The 19,687-nt window shown below is 38.2% G+C and overlaps 1 protein-coding gene across 5 annotated transcripts in view; it reads left to right on the forward strand.

Moving 5' to 3' along the window:
* LDB2 (LIM domain binding 2) overlaps positions 1-19,687 on the forward strand; it is a 645,842-nt gene that overhangs the window by 552,970 nt on the left and 73,185 nt on the right. For all 5 annotated transcript variants that reach the window (XM_082259241.1, XM_082259242.1, XM_082259243.1 and 2 more), the window contains exons 4-5: positions 9,076-9,198; positions 14,811-14,894. In XM_082259241.1, the coding sequence (XP_082115367.1) occupies positions 9,076-9,198; positions 14,811-14,894 (207 nt within the window). The remainder of the gene's footprint in view (positions 1-9,075; positions 9,199-14,810; positions 14,895-19,687) is intronic.

Genomic DNA, 19,687 nt, shown 5'->3' on the forward strand with positions numbered 1-19,687 from the left:
TGAGGCTGATATTCACCTGAGCTTGTTTCACCTCATAACCTTGTATGTACAGGCAGTGATCCTAAACGCCCCAAGTGAACATGGGAAAAAAAATGGTGAAAGGTTTGGGGGATAAAACATATCAAGAGCAACTTCAGAAACTTAGTATGTACAGTCTGGAGGAAAGAAGGAAAAGGGAGACATGATTGAAACTTTTGAATACATCAGGGGGGTAAACAAGGTTCAGGAGGGAAACCAAAGTCAAGAACACGGGGACATGACTTCAAACTAACTGGAGAAAAGTTCAAAACTAATCTTAGAAAGTTTGATTTTTTCTGAAAGGGTAGTTGGTGTTTGGAATAAACATGGTTCAAACATGCTTGGGACAAACATAGATCTATACTCAGACAATAAACTTAAAAAAAAAAAAAGGAGGGCAGACTTGATGGACTACTGTCTTTTTCTGCCGTCACTGTTCTAGGTTTCTATGTAATAGGAGAAAAAAGGGGGGGGGGCAACTGCATGTCTCCCCTCACTATTTTGTAGTCGTGGCTATGAACAATGAAAAGAAGACTGTTACTTTAATGTACTGAAATGCCCCTGTAGAAGCCACTGGTAGTTTGCCCAGGTCTTCCCCACATTTTGCCCCGAAGCCAGACAAGGTAAATTTACATGGCCAGGTACACACACACTTCAGCTGGTTTTCTTTAATGACCAGTCTAGGGGTTGTTGTTTTTGTTATTTTCTTTTAAGAGACCTTGGATAGGCAAGGGGATTTAGTGGGATACTACAGAAATAGAACTATTCCCAAGTGAGGACATCTAACTAATCTTTAGATTAAGCCCTGGTGAAGTCCTTGCTGAAAGCAAATAGAAGACTTCTCCTTGGCAGTAGCAACAAAGTAGTTTCAGGATTGAGCAAAGTCCCTTAGTAGCAGTAGTAGCTGGGCAAAGCTCATCAGAACATAAGCCAGTTATAGCAGACTGCTCCAGTATTTTGCAGTCCAAAAGTGGCAGAAACTAAGCAAAGTCCTACGCAAAAGCAGCAGCTGGACAAAGCTCTTCAGAACACTAGTCTGTGTTCTTTTTTCTGGACCCTTAGCTGACTATATACCAAACCAGAAGGAGTTAAGAGCAGAAGTCTATGGATCCTTTATGTTGTCTTTACTCACAAAATGCCCAGGGACATCTGGTAGACTCCTTTCAACTTCTAAGCGACACTCTATACCAGTGATACTAGACCAGACCTTCAACGAACAGCCCCTTCAGCCAGCTCTCTGTAGAACCAGGATCACTCTCTCTAACTTCAGTCCCTCAGGTCACCCACCTAAGGCCGCACGGCAGCAGGTGCCTGGGAGAGGCAGTGAGCCCCCTCCCAGACTTGAACTCTCCCCTCCAGGAAAGACCTCATGCTCAGTGCATCCAAAGAATAAATATCCTCTTTCAGGATCCTTCAAAGCCCACCCTCCCTGGGATTTTCCAGAGTGGCATTAATATTCATATTGTGTTCTGCATAGCATCCACCTATTCCTCCAGAATCTTCCTAGGTTAGTTGGATACAGAGGAGGACAGGGGAAGACCCAACCAGCAGCTGAGCACACTGAGCAGGCTACATTAATCAATTGTAGGTCTCTGTTAAGCAGAGAGATAAATACATTTCCCTAGCAGTTCTCCTGTTAAGCAGGGGAACAAAAACTATATTACACTAATCCTAGCACCTACTTAGGAGGGTGCTACATAAATATTCACTTTTTTACCACTATCAGAATTATTTTTAACAAGCAAATATGAAATATTAGATCTTATTATTTGATATTTACTACTTGCAATTAGTAGCTGGTTTGATCTAGGCAACAGCATTACTTTTTGGTTGACTTGCTGCTGTTCTGTGAGTAGACTTTAATAGCAGGAAAAAAATTAAACACACAGCAGAAAGGGATTGTCACAGATGGGACACCCACTCTCACGTTCATTGTAGAAACAAGACCTATCTGGTTTGGCCAGTTAAAGAGAGGCAGCCAACAAGCATGGTGGTAGTGCTGGTCTCTCCTATTTCTAAAATAATGATATAGGACAAATAATGAAATGAATACTATAAAGGAGGGACAGCGCTTAAACTTAAAAGCAAAAAATGATACAATTGACTAAATTCTCTCAATATTACACAATGATTTGTTTATGGCATTTATTAATTTTATTTCAATCAAAATTGGTTTAATATTCAGCCAACAGGTGGCTTTTATTTATTTTATTTTTTTGCCTGTCACATACATCTAAATGTGTAACTCCTCTCCTCTCCCTCCTCCATCATGTCTGTGCTCTGTTAAGATCATCATTTTGAGTTTCAATCAAAGTGAGAGTCTCAAGGCAAACAGTTTCAGCTGTGTTTTATTTTTGAAAAACCCTTAATGCTTTGTTTGAGTCAAATGTGTACTCTGTAGTCAGTTGTATTGTAAAACAAAGAGTTTACAGTATATACAGTAAAAAAAAAAAAAAATAATAATATACATTAAGAAAATACTATAATTTTGCATAAAGGAAAACTTTTATGTTTTAGGTCAGTATATTATTTGAGTTTACAAATTCACAAACTGTTCAATTACTCATTTTTTTTCATTATTTATTTTACGTTCAAAAGTTTTTTATTTCCAAAGAACATCAATGAATTGACATCACATTATCAACCAATTTAATACAGGATACAGGCATTCAAAGTGCAATAAAAGAATACAAGAACTGTAACAGAGGCCCAACAGTCATGGTCTAGACACATAGGATCATAAAGCTGGAGATAACATAAAAAAGGTGTCAGCTAAACCATTCACACTATACTTAAGTATAAAAATAAAAAAAGAGGTATCCGGAGGGCCTGTCTAAGCAGTAAACAGTAGGAATATATACAATCAGATTCACTTTAGTGATGGAAGAATGGCCGACATGAAATAGAAAAAGTTAGAAGTCAAGAGAGATAGAAGAGAAAAAAAGAGGAAGAATGAAAGAAGCCGAGCTAAAAGATTTATTCTGAAAGCAGGAGAAGCTCTAAAGTGTAGAGGAGAAGCCAAGAAACGGGTGGTGAGGATAAGGGAGCATGTATGTATGTCACCACTTTTCCCAATTTTCATTATTTATTTGAAATCTGTATATATAAATACAGTGCTTTCTTGACATTTACTGAAGCTTAAAAATACAATATACTCTTGCACAACAACCATGCTGGACACATTTTTTGTATCCTCAAAGTATTTTTTGCATGTCTGTAATGTGCCCTATGAACATGAATTTGAATAAGAACAGAAGGAAATAAAGCAGCATTATTTGGATGTTCAATGTGCATGGCAAACTAGGCCCATGTAGTATGAAGTAAACATCATTGCACAATTTTTTATACAGGTTAAGATACTACTTTTGCTATGGTAATGTACGTCCATGCAAGCCGGCAACGCATACCATAGCGATTTATCCCAGCTATTGTTTATTTACTTTAATAAATTAGTACCAGTTGGTTAAATTATTCTGGAAAGTCTAAAAAAAATATCCCAGCAACAGCTACTCACCTGTGGACTGCCTCACTCTAATACTTATAATCTATAAAGACCTATATGAGAAGGAGATAATGGGGGGGGGGGGGGGTCAGATAACTTTCAACTGTGTGTTCAGAATAAAACTGAACAGCAGAGGATAGACTTGTGATTTGCATTCAGTCAACTCTAGAGCTCCACCTACTGATAAAACCTGGTAAATAAGAAATAAATATTTACAATATTATCAACATTTATCTGACTAGAACAAAATTAAAAATGTTTAAACTTTATTCTTGAACTGAATAAAGAAAGAAAATATGTGCATTCCTTTTAAATCACATACATTCGCACTAATTATTTCTGAACCTTCTGGCTGCCATCCTCCTTTATGAATGATGGGGTATAGAAGCCTCTTTTGAATGCATTCATTTGACAAACTCGGGGTTTTGTTGTGAATCAGAATCTGGCTTTTTACACACATTCTTTAATGAGGGTCTTTCCTTTTACAAAAAGAAACATTTCATCTGTCAGAAACATCTTTCAACACAGAGGCTGCCAAACGGAGGGTTTTCTTTCGTGTCTGCAAGTTGCTGCAGGAGAATGTTGCCACGTCTCTAAATTTAAACTTCGTGTTTTAATGGATAAAGTGTGTTTCACTTCAAAAGAAAAACAAAAAGAAAAAATATGTTATTTATGTGAGATCGATGTGTTATCTATTTCAGTAGAATAATAACTTTGTTCACAGACTGCTTATTTTTGTGACAACCCCCTTACGTTATCCTAGTACATGAAAATTGTTTGCCTCACTTTATAATAATGTTCCAATAGGTAGTCTGATGTTTCAGAATGTACTATGACATTGTGCCATTTGCAACTATTTTATGGTGCAACTTGGCCCATTATTGGTTCCAGACCATTTGCAGGACTGTATATCTTTGATGTTTGGGGATGGAAAGTACAAGCTATCTGTATGTTGTAGATGCAGTGTTTTCCACTAGCTGCAACACCACAATATAGTGGAGAACAAAGAATATAGTGGAGTTTCCAATTATCGTAACCCTTTATGTTTGTCATGACATTTCTTATTTGGTGGTAGTCCTTAGCTGTTGTAGCTGCTGGAGATATGCAAGGACATGAAATGGTCTTTAATTAATTTTGGAAATGACAGTGGATCAGGAAAAGATTATGAAGTTGATTTACTAAAGACAAATAGACTGTGTATATTTGCAAAGTGCAGTTGCATCCTGCAAGTGCAGTTGATCCAGAGCTTAAAGTGGTTGTGAAGTCAGTATAATAAATAACTTGCGTCCCCTCTGTTTTAGCAAGATCTAAAGTACTGCGTGTCTGTTTTTTAAAAATTCTAATCTTAAATGCCTTATCTTACAGCACCAATGTGCAGTCACAGGACATTCCTCTGCTCTGGAGGGAGGGGCTGAGCTAACCCTCTGAGATCAACCAGCCAGCAGAGGAATGTCACGTGACAACTGTGAGATAAAGAATTTAGGATTATAATTTTTTTTAACCTTCCTAGCGGTATTCCCGAGTGTGGCTCAGGGTTAAATTTCAGTGCCAAAAGCGGTAACCCCGAGCCACACTCGGGGTACCGCTAGGAAGATCGCTGGATCCTGTAAGAGAGGGTACTCACCTTGTCCCCGGGATCCAGCGATGTATCCCGGCAGTGTGCGGCGGGGGATCTTCCTCCCGATGATCTGTGCCCGGCTTCCGTCTTCTGCGACGTGATGCTTGCAGGGGGGTGGAACCGGCGGCAAATTCAGATAGTAAAACACACAAACACACTGATACATTACAAAATAAAATAAATTCACATTAGTTTGCCCCCCAGTGCCCTTTCCTGCAGTTTTACTGTACTTTTTATGTGTATATATATATATATATATATATATATACATATATGCACACACATATATATATATAATATATGTATACGTGTGTGTATGTATATATATATATATTTATATATATATGTGTGTATATATATATATATATATATATATATATATATATATATATATATATATACATACATACATACTTTAACTTATTTCTAGTTATTTATAATTTATGATTCATACTTTATCATACCCGAGATGTTATAAAGAAGAACGCACAGTAAAAAAAAGATCATATGTAAATAGTTGGTTTGGGCTGCTCATTCTTAAGAATTACATGCAAAATAATGGTACCGCTTTCAGCACCTTAAATCGGAAAGAATCATTCCACCGGGAGGTTAAAAACTGACACCTACTACTTTTGATCCTGATAAAAGAGGGGAGGCAAGTTACTTTTTAATAATGTTTGCAAGCCACAGGGAAGAGCAGTAGGAGGGTTGTTCCCTTGAGATAAAGTGGTCATCACAGGTGTCTCTACTAGGGCAAAAATGCATGGCTATACCACAATCATGAGTTCTAAACGCCAGATTGTGTGTATAGTTAGGTTACACAGAGACACTTTTTATAGTTCTAGATAGTCTGTGTAAAGAGTTAGATCCTCTGTCAACTTTTTGTTTGATTTATCCTCATTTCCTATTTATTGAGTGTTAGATTGAACAAAATGTGAGTTGAAACCCCCCAATAGGGAAAACGTAATAAAAGACTCTCTGCCAGAACTGTATTGTTATCTGCATTGGGGAATCCAAATATAGATTGATATCACAGTAAAAATATAAACAGTATTAAAGTGTACGAGAGCTCTAGTTGGCTGCCTATCATCATGTAAAGGCCTCTGGAGGGTGCCTTGAGTGAAGGCCAAGGGGTACACAAATAAACAGGAGCACCAAGTAAATTATTATGAAACCCTGAAGAGCTTATTTCATCACAAATCTTCAAAAATATAGCATTTCCTGGGGTTCTGAAATGTCACTTGCATCAGGATTTATAATAGTTATTAAAATTGATGGTTTTGGAATTAAATGTGTTTCAAATTATAATCATTGAAATCTCAGTATTAAAGTGGAATTCCAGCTTAACTTCATCTACTCTTAAAAATCTGTTCCTTCCCCGCTCCCATCCATTATGCTTACTAAGAAAGATATATATATATATATATATATATTTACTTATTTTCAAGCCACTCCAGTCCAGTCACGTGATCCCATGTGTCAGCCAGCGGCGGCTGTAGGGGAGTGGAGAGAGCTCTCCGACAATGGCTGGTAAGGTCTAGAGTGATGACTTCATCCATAGGTTTCAATGGCCCATCCGTTGTCAGTGCTTAACCCTCTCCCCTGCAACCACGCTGGCTGACACAGGGAAGTTGGATCACAAGACTGGACCAGAGTAGCATGTAAATATGTAGGTATATATCTCTTTCTAACACAGGTTAGTAAGCAAAGGTGTTAGGAGGGGGGTAGGGACAGTTTTAAGAGTAACGAAGATTAAGCTGGAATTCCACTTTAGGAGCAGGTTCCAGCAGCCTACTGCCTTTGAAGCCATACACACATTTGCAATTCACAAAGTCAATGTGCTGTAAATAAGGAGATTTCCAACAAGGGGTCAAGTAGATTGCTAAGGAGGGTGATTAAAATGATTAAAAAAAATGTCAGGGTCTTGGTATTTTTTAACTTCTAACTACTTAAAAAGCACACACTATTTTAAAGGGAAAGATGAAACACTGTATAACAAGAGCTATTTAAAAGTTCAGCTAAATAACAGAGAGAGTAGATTACACACACTTTAAAATAACTTAAAGTGAAGAAACAAACCTTTCCCCCTCCTCTCTTCTCGCAGAGGTAGTACAAAAAAAGTAACATAATTTAGATCAGATGAAGGTAGCTTGCCTGAACCAGGAATACAAAAAAGTATTTTCTTAAAGTCCCTTTTGGTATGAGCAGAGACACAGCCCCGTGTGATGGTACTGCTTACAGTATAAGTTGTTCAGGCACCAGCCATTGGGTTATGAGGCTCTGGGTTGTGTCTATTGTCCATAGCAGCCTTTTTCAACCAGGGTTCCCTGGGGTGCCTTGAGGTTCCTTCAGGGGTGCCTTGGCAAAATTCTTTTTATACAAACCAGCGTGTGGATTAAGCCTACCTTTTAGTTACACAAAGCCACACGTTTTCATTGTACACCATTACAACCTTTTGGCTGCCGGCATCCTAAGGACCATTGACATAAACAGTTGATTAGAAGGATGTCAGTCACCTCCATAGCATCCCTGTTTGACCCTCTCCTGCCCCTTTATATCAGCTTTGGGGTCACATTATGACCCCATATATTATTATTTCAAACAAAATCCAGTGATGGAAAAAACTGAGGGAGAAGAGAAACATTGGATTACTAGTCAGTACCAATTTGCAAAAGTTTTTTTGCTTTGGAACAATAAATCAACTCTAACGTTTGGTGTCCTACATGTGTGGATGTTGCTGCAATATGTAAAACTATTAGAATAGTTTTTACATTTAAGAATGGGGTGCCTCGAGACTGTCTATTATTTTTATAGGGTGCCTCGAGATGGTCCAAAAGTTTTAAAGGGTGCCGTGACTGAAAAAAGGTTGGGAAACACTGGTCTATAGTGTGGGAATAGAGAGGGGTGTCCCTGGGGTGAAAGATGCTGTAGAAGTCTTTTACTGCTCTTAGCATTTTATGTTTATTTTTATTGATTTAGACAGACCCCTTTGATGAATTCTTCTATACACAGCGCTAGAATTACTTACGATAAATAGTAAGTAGTTAAGAAATAGTTATCATAGATGTACCTGACATTACCTATTAAAAAAATGAAAACTTCAGTTTATAAGCATGTAAACTTAGAAAAATGACAAAAATCTTGAATTTTGACTTTGAAATGAGGCACTGTTTAACTTTTTATTAATCACTCATCCTGTTTACCTAGTTTTTAATAATGGCAGAGTAGAAAATACACCACTGTAGTACCTAACAGCATCATACCAGTGTCGCTTTCCACCATTACATCACACAGTTTAGCTGCATTGCTTATAGCTTGGCTTCGGTATATCAGGGCAAATAATGATGATAGGCAAAATGTAGTTTTTCCATAGCAACCAGACTGCAATTTAGAGAAACTTTACTATTATTAAACAAGCCATAAAAATAGGATTATTTTTAACTTGTATTGCTGTTCGCAAACTAAATACAGTAATTTTCAAAATTCACAAATCACAACATTTTAAACTCAGTTTTCCCGTTACTTTTTCTTAGTTAAATTATGCATTTGCATCTTTGATATGAGATTATTCACCTGAAGTCGCTTCTTCTGTGTGATCTGGTTTTATTGAATCCCTCCTGGTAAATATAAATATTCATTTTTCTTTGCTCACTGGTCTAAAATGCATTACAAAACAAAATGAAACTATTCAGAAATAAGAATATTGCTGGATGAATGCTTTAGCCATTACAGTGAAGCTTTGATGGTTTTCAGTTTCAAGTTCTGTGTCTGAATTCAATTACAACCAAAGTAAAAAAAAAATATTCAAAAAAGATATATTTTTTTTATCCTAGGATTTTGCATGTTAAAAAAATTACCATTGCCACAAGTGATATATATTTGTCTGTTACCTAGGTATAAAAGGTATTATTATTTCCCTTTTTTTTCTTCAACACAGGTGTGCACTGAAGGCCGTCTCATCCTGGAGTTCACATTCGACGATCTCATGAGAATAAAGACATGGCACTTTACTATTAGACAATACAGAGAATTAGTACCTCGCAGCATTTTAGCCATGCATGTAAGTATCCGAATCTTATGCACAGTCAATATGTGGTCTATACAGAAGGGTTCAAAATAATAATTTTTGCTCCCATTTTTCCATTTCCCAACTATTTACAAAAATGTGCTTAGTAGTTGATTTTTCTAAATTGTTGAACGAGCCCTCAATATGTAACATTAGTAAAGGTACCCACATCCCAATTATTTAGAAAAGACGAAGGAAAAAAGAGGGGAACTGAGAATCAGTTACTCCACTCATTTCACCAAAGGAAAGGGGAACAGGGGGACTTTTAGGGTACTATAAACCAAGTGTATACCAGTGTATCAGACAAGTTACACAAAGAAGTCAATTGTATAAAAATATATATACCTTTATTTTCATCAAAAAGAAAATAGGGAAGAAAAAACACAAAAAAATGGGGGAGGGAGGGGAAGATTTACATAAAAACATCTGCACATACTTTACATGCAGGGTCTAAAATGTCCCCATACAAATAAAGGGACAAACCAATCACAAATTTCTGCATGTATGCTGTTCCATCATCTGAGTACTGATATTTCTCGACAGAAAATTGTGAGATACAGTATATTGTAAATCGACCATGAAACTCATAAATAAGGTGATAATCGCACCAAGATACACTTACCACTTACACTTACGGTGCTAGAATACGTGGATATAAAGGTTAACCCCAAGGCATTATCAATCCCCACCCAGGCAGATGGGGGGGGGGGGGGTTAGACACTTGTTATGAGTAAACCCTATTTCAAATAGAATAATAATGAATTAGTCGTCATATATCACCAATTCAATAAACTATCTCCTCCATGATATAATAAAGTGTATAAGTAGGTATATAGAGCGGTAATTACCTTAGCAAATCACAGGCACAGGAATCACAGGAATTAGTACCTCGCAGCATTTTAGCCATGTATGTAAGTATCAGAATCTTATGCACAGTCAATATGGGGTCTATACAGAAGGGTTCAAAATAATTATTTTTGCTCCCATTTTTCCATTTCCCAACCATTTACAAAAATGTGCTTAGTAGTTGAGTTTTCTGTTCTCCATTTATTCAAACTCTTCTTTTTTTGGTTGTTAGTTGCTCGAACTATTTTTCAATACAAAATTAGGTAAATCTTAAGAATATGGTATTTAGAATGTATACAGAATATAATATAAACACTTGCATACAGAATATAACATAACGGAACAGCAAGGTACTATAAGCAACAAAAACAAGAGAAGGGCACACCGACCTAGTACAATTCCAATTAAAGCATTTTTTGAAGAATAAAAAGTAACATACATCATACTCACCAATAGATGTAGTAAAAAATGCATGTCAAGATACTACATAGATGGCTAGCCTCCAGGACATGGATTATTCCAATGCTGCAGGAAGACCAGATGGCATCCGTAATGGCTAACTGTAATGGGAACAACAAGGTACTCCAGACCAAATGTAACAGTAAAGTCAAAAGGGAATTTATTCAAAAACAGCCAAATGGCTACTAACATAAAATTGAAGATAAAAGAGCATTGTAAAAGAAGTCTTTGGTCACTGTAAGTGCCCCGTGGTGTATTGTTGTGAGTTCGATGTGGCATCGGCAGGGTAAGTGTCTAGGCTGGCCCGTTCTCTGCCACATGGTTTGTAGAACCAGCGTGAAATGCACTCGGAGCTGAACCAACCGGAATGTCTGAATCCGCAGACCTCTGAGAAAAAAGCAGATGCTTTAAAACGCGCCACCTAACACGTCTTGACGTCTTGTCCGGTTTCACTCTGAGTGCGTCCCATGCGGGTTCTACACACCGCAAGGCCGAGATCTGGCCAGCCAAGACATCTACCCTGCCAATGTTGTGGCGAACCCACAGCGATACACCATGGGGCACCTACAGTGACCAAAGACTTCTCTCACAATGGTCTTTTATCTTTAAATTTCTGTGAGTAGCCATTTGGCTGTTTTTGAATAAATTCCCCTTTGACTTTACTGCTACACTTAGTCTGGCGCACCTTGCTGTTTCTTTGTTTGTTCCATAGAATTGATTCACTCTCAGGGGAGCTGCCACTAGAGTTGTACTCTCATACTCCAAGGACATTATGAACTTTGAAAATGGATTTTTATTTAACACTTGTTAAGTCTATATTTGATTTTGCTCTTAATTTATCCCGGCTTGTCATTGGCAATTTTCTTTTTTTTTTTTTTGTTACAGAATATAATATAAACACTGCAACATGACTAATTCAGATAGCAATTATAACAACATTAAAAATTGATCCTATATTTTTATGTGTTAGGCTAGGCTCAAACTGTGTTTTTGAATGTCGGGAATGTACAGTATATAAAGTCATGCGCTTTCTCTTCATAGAAACACGCTGCCTTTTAGCAGACATGCAACGCTGCCATTAATTGTCAACGGCACCCCAATGAATTTGCCGACAAGTGCATGCAGCACCAATATACGGTTCAGTGTAGCATGTTTTTGGAAAAGGGTCAAGGACTTCCGTGTTTCTCTTGTGTGGGGCAGCCCTTTGAAATGAATGAGCCAACCTACACATGACTCGCAAGCACACACTAAAAATGCATGGAAACGCACATGCTTGGTCACAGCTAAAGATGTGAACCTACATTTGGGCTATGCTGACACAACTGCATGTCGGGAACATCACAAATTTGCATGCTTTCCTGACATGCACAGAAACAGGCTCCCCTTTAGTAGATGTGCAGCAGGGCCATAAATTGTTAATAACAACCACACGCATTTGCAAATGTACACATTTTCACATGCTCCAAACCCCATGGTGCGTTGCGGAGCTGTGCTGTGTTTATCTTGCATAGGGCAGCCCACTGAAAATGCTGGTCTGTCCAACTCGTGAGGCATGGGAACATGCTGAAAATGCATGGAAACACATACAGGCTTGATCACAACTCTAAGTGAGAAGCATTTCAGCCCCGTCCAATAATAGCGTTGCAATTATGATTGACACCAACACTAATGACACATGTCTACCCCTGTGTACTCTTTGCCCAATCATCGCAGGCTTCTTTCATGAATAGGCAAAGCTCACATAGGAGCAGAGATGACACCAGAGCCGGTGTCATTTATAGCTGCAATGTCGGTGTCAGCTAGGGGGAGACTAAAGTAAAATGCAAGCTATAACACACAAAAGTATAAGATCAATTTAATAGTTAACAAGTAGAGTTTGTTGTTGGGGTTGACCTACATTTTAGGAAAGAGACGGTAAAGCTCAACATACATGATTCAGGGTCCTAAACGAAAAGACTGAACCAATTCCCCATCCACACATTCAAGGTGGATACAAGAATACTTCGTGTTATTGTATTCTGACAGCAGGACTCCCCCGCCATCAGAATATACTGATCAGCACTGCAGCCAATTGGCTGCAAGCACTGATCGAATGAAAAATTTCCAGCAGGACCGTTCATGAGAAGTTAATCGATAGATCAATTTCTCATAAATAGGAATGGCCAAAAATGGATCGTAATTTGGCTTGTTCCTACTGAACCAGACAAATTGAGATACATGTATTGCCTCCTTTAAAGGGAATTAGGGAGATAAAATAAGCTAAATACTAGCCAGGAGGAATGTAGTAATCTTTCTACAAGAAATATATTGAAGTAAATAGTTCAGAAAATGTTAGATAAGTAAGACGATCTTCGGTTCCCACACCCAAAAAAAAAAACACTGTAGCATCTGACTTTTGATAAAAGGACATTTACCTGTCCAGGGATCGAGCACCATTCTCACCTAGGCAGGTTCTTCTCCGGTCTTTAGGTCCATGTTTACTAAGGAATGCCAGCGCTGACTCCTTGCAGCTCCACATCTGGCTTTCCATTTTGCATGCATGAGCCGCACTGTGCTTTGCGAATGGTCCTGAAGCCTTCTGGGACCTGTGACGTGTCCCAGAAGGCTGAAGGCAAAGAGGAGGAAGAAGGTCAATCTCCTAGGCAATCTGTCAAAACCAGGTACTCGCTCCCCCCCCCCCCCAAAAGTGGTAGAGGAGAGGGGGAGGAGGTGAAAATGCAAGACTTCCCTTTAAGCTTTAAGTGCCAGTGAGTTTGGAGTTGAATATAGAATGCAGACAGTAGTACTAAACAAACTGTTTTAAAGCAAATGAATGAAAATGACTTTTTAATAGAGTCCAGTACAGAAAGACTATAGGGGTTTGGTGAAATGTATTAAAACAATACATTTAAAGTACAGAGGAGTTTGGGAAAGAAAAAAAATGGCAAGAAGGGGAAGAAGTGTTGTTTGTAAAATGTAGCTTGCACTACTGAGCTTTATAAACAGGCTTTTTTGAATAGGCTGGAAACATATAAAAAAAAAGCCTAAAAATTCACTTGCTGGCTAAAAGTAACAATGCAAAATATTCAAATGCATATTTTTTTATTTTGGCTAACTGAAAGAAAATATTTTTAATGCAATTTTGTTAGCCCTGACCACAAGAAAGAGAGAAAATATATGCAAAACTATTTATGTCAATAGAGGCAGAAAGTAAGATCGAGCAGACACAAGTTTAATCCTATGGGAAACAATAGCAATTAGCTGAAAAATATCAATACACTAAGTCATTATTCCTAAAGCAGCCATTGGTGTCCATATTAGGCTAAATCTTCAGTCATGTCTTAGGTAGTCTACACAGGGGTCTTTTTTTTTTTTGTTCAGGTGATTATAATCTTTTTAGTGCACTTGCAATAAGAAACAATTGAGCACTGCCTGTGATACTTTTTATTTGCACTAACATTCAAATGCGCAGGACAAGCTTTTGGGATGTACCCCCTTCCACTGAGGTCCAAACAGTATTATATACAATGTTTCACAGAATGTGTATCTGCTGACTTTTAATAAACACACACTCACCTGTCCTACGGTCCAGCGATGTGGCCGGCGAGAGCCTCGGTTCTCTCCCTCTTCTCTCTGCAGCGCTGCCATCACTGCTGTGACAGCTTGCGGCTTCACAGCCGGGTGCACACTGCGCATCTGTGAGTCGCGCTATGCATCCTGAGTGGGTGGGCAATCTTCTAGACCCTGTGACATGTCCCAGAAGATTGCAGGGAGGGAAGGGGGGAGGAGAACTTCTGCTCGAGCCGCCTAGGTGGTCCGAGCAGAAGTGGGAGTGGGTACCTTTCAAAACTAGGTACCCGCCCCCCCCCTAAAAAATGACATACCAAATGTGGCATGTAAGGGGGTCAGGGGGCCTAAAAGCGGAAGTTCCACTTTTGAGTGAAACTCTGCTTTAAAGCAGACTTTGCGCACAAAACTCCCTATCACCTATCCCTTAGCCCAACTTTTGCTCCATATGCAAAATCATTAGGTCTAAACAAAAGGAAAACAAAAGCATTGGCAACAAAAAAAGTAAGTTACTCACTTCAGACTCCAAGTTCTGGCTCATTTGCTGAGTCCCAAATTATGTCATGCAACCTTCGAAGAAACCTGTATTGGTTACTATGTTTGAGTGTAAAGTAAATTGCTGATATCGTTTACGGTCTCTATCTTGAGCCTCATTTTTTTTTTCTCAGCAAAATATTTTATTATTGCTTTATTGTAGTTTTCTGTAAAATATGCTACATTAACACAATTTGTTGCAATTCTGCTTGTGTATACAGGCCCCGGACCCCCAGGTGCTGGAGCAACTTTCCAAAAACATTACTAGAATGGGCCTAACCAACTTCACCCTCAACTACCTCAGGGTAAGTGACCAGATTCTGAGAATTCCAAGTAGAGACAAGAAACAAAATAAAGGCAAAACCAATAGTAATAAATCATAATTCTTGGATACAATAAATATTTAATTACAGGAAACGTATTATTCATTTTAACCTTATTTATATAGATTATACTTTATAGCTCCACAGTCACAAATTAAATTAGAACATGATTTTATATCCTGTTCATTACCTCTTATATTCACTATTAGTTTTGAATTGTGATTCTCAAATAACCAGTAAACTTGGAACAGCGCAGCTGCAAAAATTGCTACATTTATATATGGTCTTTTAACAAGGAATCCCAACCACTGGAGTTTCCAAGGGGTTTAAGTAGCAAGCTAGGAGGTAACTCACTGTTGACTATACCAAATGACATTTGTGGGCAGAGATGGCCTTTTTATAAACAAATGTCTGAGAAAATATGAAAATGTTGCACTGTCCCACACTGCCCAAAAGCCAACGCTTCAGACAAAATCTCTACAGTTGATACTTATCTGAGATGCCTCAACCTGCACCAATAGTCAGACATCATTTCCAGTAGGCACATGTCATTCATAGTGAAGCTAAATACTGCCCCAACTGAGAGAACAGATTCATTTAAATATTGATCAAGTGTGTCCCGTGAGCTGCTATAATGTGTTGGTATATATGCTGCAAGCACTCTGTGTTTTCTCTATACACATACAAACAATATTAAATAATCATAGTGTTGCGCATACACAAACGTGAGTGATGGGTGAATGACGGTGATATTACAATGTGAGATATGCTGATAACCTATACAAAAATAATCCTGTGCTGTAAGACCAGAATCAACATACATTGAAGGTTGCTGCCTTGTATATCCCAAGTGTTTGCCTTGGTGTGTCAAATTAGTGCATTTTAGAATGCGTGACAGTTTTTATCAAAATGATCAATGTGACTGTAAATAATGCATATAATAATATGAAAAAAAAAAAAACAATATGACATCAAAAATAAAGTTTGTGCGATTTTGGTGCAACTTTAGTGAATTATACGTTGTTTGCTGCTCCGTGCTCTGTGGATGTGCCTCCAATTACTCCGCTATGTGTTGACACCTTAAGATGTGCTCCCCCCTATAGATGGGTTCTTAACTCTATTATTGTGACCTTACTGTGAAAGCTTGGTCAAAAATCGCTTGTTATCCACTCTGGGATATTTTGGGCTTGTTGTTCCTTCTGTCTCCTCAGGGGGGGTGCTCTCCTCGGGGTGACAAAGCTCCTCATATGTTGTAGTTAGTGTTGTTTCATAAAGAGGGGGAAAAAAAGTCAAATAGTGTTTTACCTTTTTAAAATTGTATTAAGATAAATGCAAGTGTACACTCACATGTTTTAGGTGCTTGTAGCGCACCAATCTGTACAGGCAGAATGCAGTATATGCACTTGGATAGTGCAGAGTGTGTTCCTCTCTTTATGCTGCCTGGCTCCGTCTCTGCTATGGCCCCTCCCCTACGCGTGTCAGCACAGGGTCACGTGCCTTCCTCTGGGGGATATGATAGGACGGATGATTTTCTTGCACCATGGGAGTTTTTTTTTTTCTGATTAAGATCTACACAACTATGGCAGACAGAGAAGGGTTACTATGCTCAGGATCACAAATTCAAATCATTGGTCTAGAAGGATGAAGGAACCATAAAAATACTCATTAGTATGTGATCCCTGGCAGATCTATGCACTGGTGCCAATGTTTGCAAAATTCCTTTCCTGTCTACTTTTTCAGCATTTTAGTTTCATAATTTATTATTTAATTCCTAATTTAATGGGATGGCTTTTAGCTATAAGCGTGGGAATACATTTATTGGTAACTAGATTTAAGCATAAGAATGTTAAAAATGCCAAAAGGACAATCATGGTTATGGAAAACATATAATGTTCGTTGGAGTAACTGCCACATGTTCTCTTAATGGGTCAAGATCAAAAAGAAACCATAATGAACCATGTTGCAGCAAAAACTTTGTGCCAAATGTCTGAGAACTCTGAAATGAATTTTTTCTTAGCCTCAGGAAAGACAACATCGGGGAGGCTAGCGGTATGGCTCTGCAATCCACAATGTGTGGAAAAAACTTGTTGGATGTAGAATGCTGAGTTGCATTAGTAAGTGATCATGTCACAAGAAGCAAATGAAGTACCTAGCGTATCACTGTGACAGAACCCCAGAGACAGAAAACGATAAACTAAAAAATAATAGTTTCTTTAAAAAAATTATAAATAAATTGTATGTGAAAGCCAAAGATCTATGTGCCAAAAAAGTCAGTTAGTGATATTCTAATGGCCATTCAACTGATTTTTAAGCTGAGTTTTGCAAAAGCCAATGTAGCTAGACATAGCAGACTTCTCACAAGGCTTTTGAGGAGGACTACCTTTTAGCAGTTTTCAAAATTGCTCAAAATAGAAGTTGCTTGTGCATTAAGGAAAAAGCATCCATGAACCCATGGATTCTGGACATAGGGACTGCACCGTTAGATCTGCTCCAAGGTTTGAGGGTAGAGTATGAAACAAGGAGAACACATGCGCTCAGAACAACAAACAGGCTGTTACTTTCTCTACAGCTTTGCTTTAAATAACAATTATATCCTTTTTGCTATTATGCAGTTTGAGAAATTCACACTGCAATGGAAAGTCTTCTGTGTATTTAGAGAAAGCACCCAAAAATCTGTGGGTCTTAGAGGAAGGGACTGCACTATCAGATCAGCTTTAAGCACTAGAACTAGCTGTTATGTAATAAAACACAGTGTCTGGGTAATGTTAGAAGTTTGTTTGGAGATGACATATGTAAATGTTGCCATGATCTATGTATATATAACACGGTGGAGTTCTGTTTAATAACTATTTGGTGATACACTGTGACCCCCGATAAATGCTTAGGAGCCCCCAATCAGACCGACAAGGTCCAATGAGTTTAATGCCACTGACTAGTGAGGGTGCAGACTGGGGAAAGGTTTTGTCCAGACCCAAAGCATGCTGTAGAAATAGAAAGAGATAGCCACCGCACACCTCGCTCGGGCCAAGGGGTTAGCAGGTAAAAGCAGCCTTAAATCGATTCATCCAATCTGTGCCTCTAACATGTTTTTCACCCCACCCCGGGGCTTAATCATGGAGGTCTATGTAAGTATGCCTATGCTGTGTGTGAGAGATAACTTATTAAAATGACAATTTTGTGATAAAAAAAAATGTATTTAATTTCTTTATTTTCCAAAAATTTGCGACAAAAAAACCGACCTTGGACTGTCTGCTTTCCAAAAAGGAGTAATTTTGAGGGTATTTGTACTGTCTTGGAATTTTAGGGCTTCATGAAAGAGATAGGCAGTCAGTACATCAGAACTGATCAAATTTTAAATATAGATACCATAGTTTGTATATTCTAAACCACAGGTGTCAAACAGGCGGTCCTCCAGCTGTTGCGGAACTACAAGTCCCATGAGGCGTTGCAAGGCTGACAGTTACAAGCATGACTCCCACAGGCAGAGGCATGATGGCACTTGTAGTTCTGCAACAGCTGGAGGGCCGCCAGTTTGACATCCCTGCGGAAACCTTTAACACAGACTAAAAACCATACATTGATTTTTTTTTTCCAGAAATGTAGCAGAATACATTTTGGCCCAAATGTATGAAGACAGATTATTTGTTTACAACGTTTTATAATTAAAAAAAAAGGAAAAACTTTTTTTCTTCAACATTTATGGGGTTTATTTTCTTTATATAGCAAAAAGTAAAAAAAAAAAAAGATGTGATTTTATACTACCAAATGAAAGCTCTATCTGCTAAAAAAAAAAATGATTAAACAATTCATTTGGGTAAAGTGTTAAATGACTTAAATGAGTAATTGTCAAGTGTAACAGCGCTAAAAGCTGAAAAATGACCTGGACTAGAAGGGGTTGAAACAGTCCGGTCTTCAAGTGGCATCTCAAAAACATCTAATTTATAGGATTGGTGTTTTTGCCATGTGACCCTCAAATTTGCATTGCCACATGTCCCTCCCATGGCTGTGCCCAATTCCCCTTTTGAAAATTCCCTGCCTATTAGCCTTGAACATAGAAAGAATTGATTATAAGATTTGCCCCTCAGACTTCAATGGGGTTTGTGTTTTGGCTCTAAGTCTTAATGCTTTACAACTGTTTTGATGAATGCCATGTGAACCGAACTTAGGGAAATTAGCTCATTCTTACTCATGACCAAACAAATTAGAAACTACATTTCCCACATTGCTATCATCTTCACAGAAAACCTCAAATACAGCTTTGTCACAGTTCAGAGTATCTTAAATCTCATTCAGTAGGCCATTCTATACAATCTGTGTGAGCCTGCCCCCACCACTTGTAGCTGCACTGTTACCTAGCCACCCGGATTTTCTGTTACATTTTCCCCCGAAGCAATGCCCCTTTGTCTGCTATTTTTCTCATATCTATTCTCCACTCTTTTCTAGGCATTTTTCCAATATAAAACAATGCACATAATGTTGCTAAAAATGGCCTAAGCCTCAGCTAGCATCCTTACCCTCTTAAAAAAACAACTCTAGATTAATATTATTATACAAGATGTAATAATATATATATATATATATATATATATATATATATATATAGCAGGATTCCCAGCCATTTTGCTGGATGTGGGTCCGCCAGGGTTACCGCTAGTAACAACAGCACATTTAAGCATGTTCTTCAAGTGTGAGTACTGAGACAAGAAACAGTCCAGTATCTTTGGGATTTTTAGGTTTATTGGGAACTTGGATGGGAGAAGGGATGAGTGGGACAC

Source organism: Pelophylax lessonae (assembly GCF_965119305.1).
Source record: "Pelophylax lessonae genome assembly, chromosome: 1".
Taxonomy (NCBI): domain Eukaryota; kingdom Metazoa; phylum Chordata; class Amphibia; order Anura; family Ranidae; genus Pelophylax; species Pelophylax lessonae.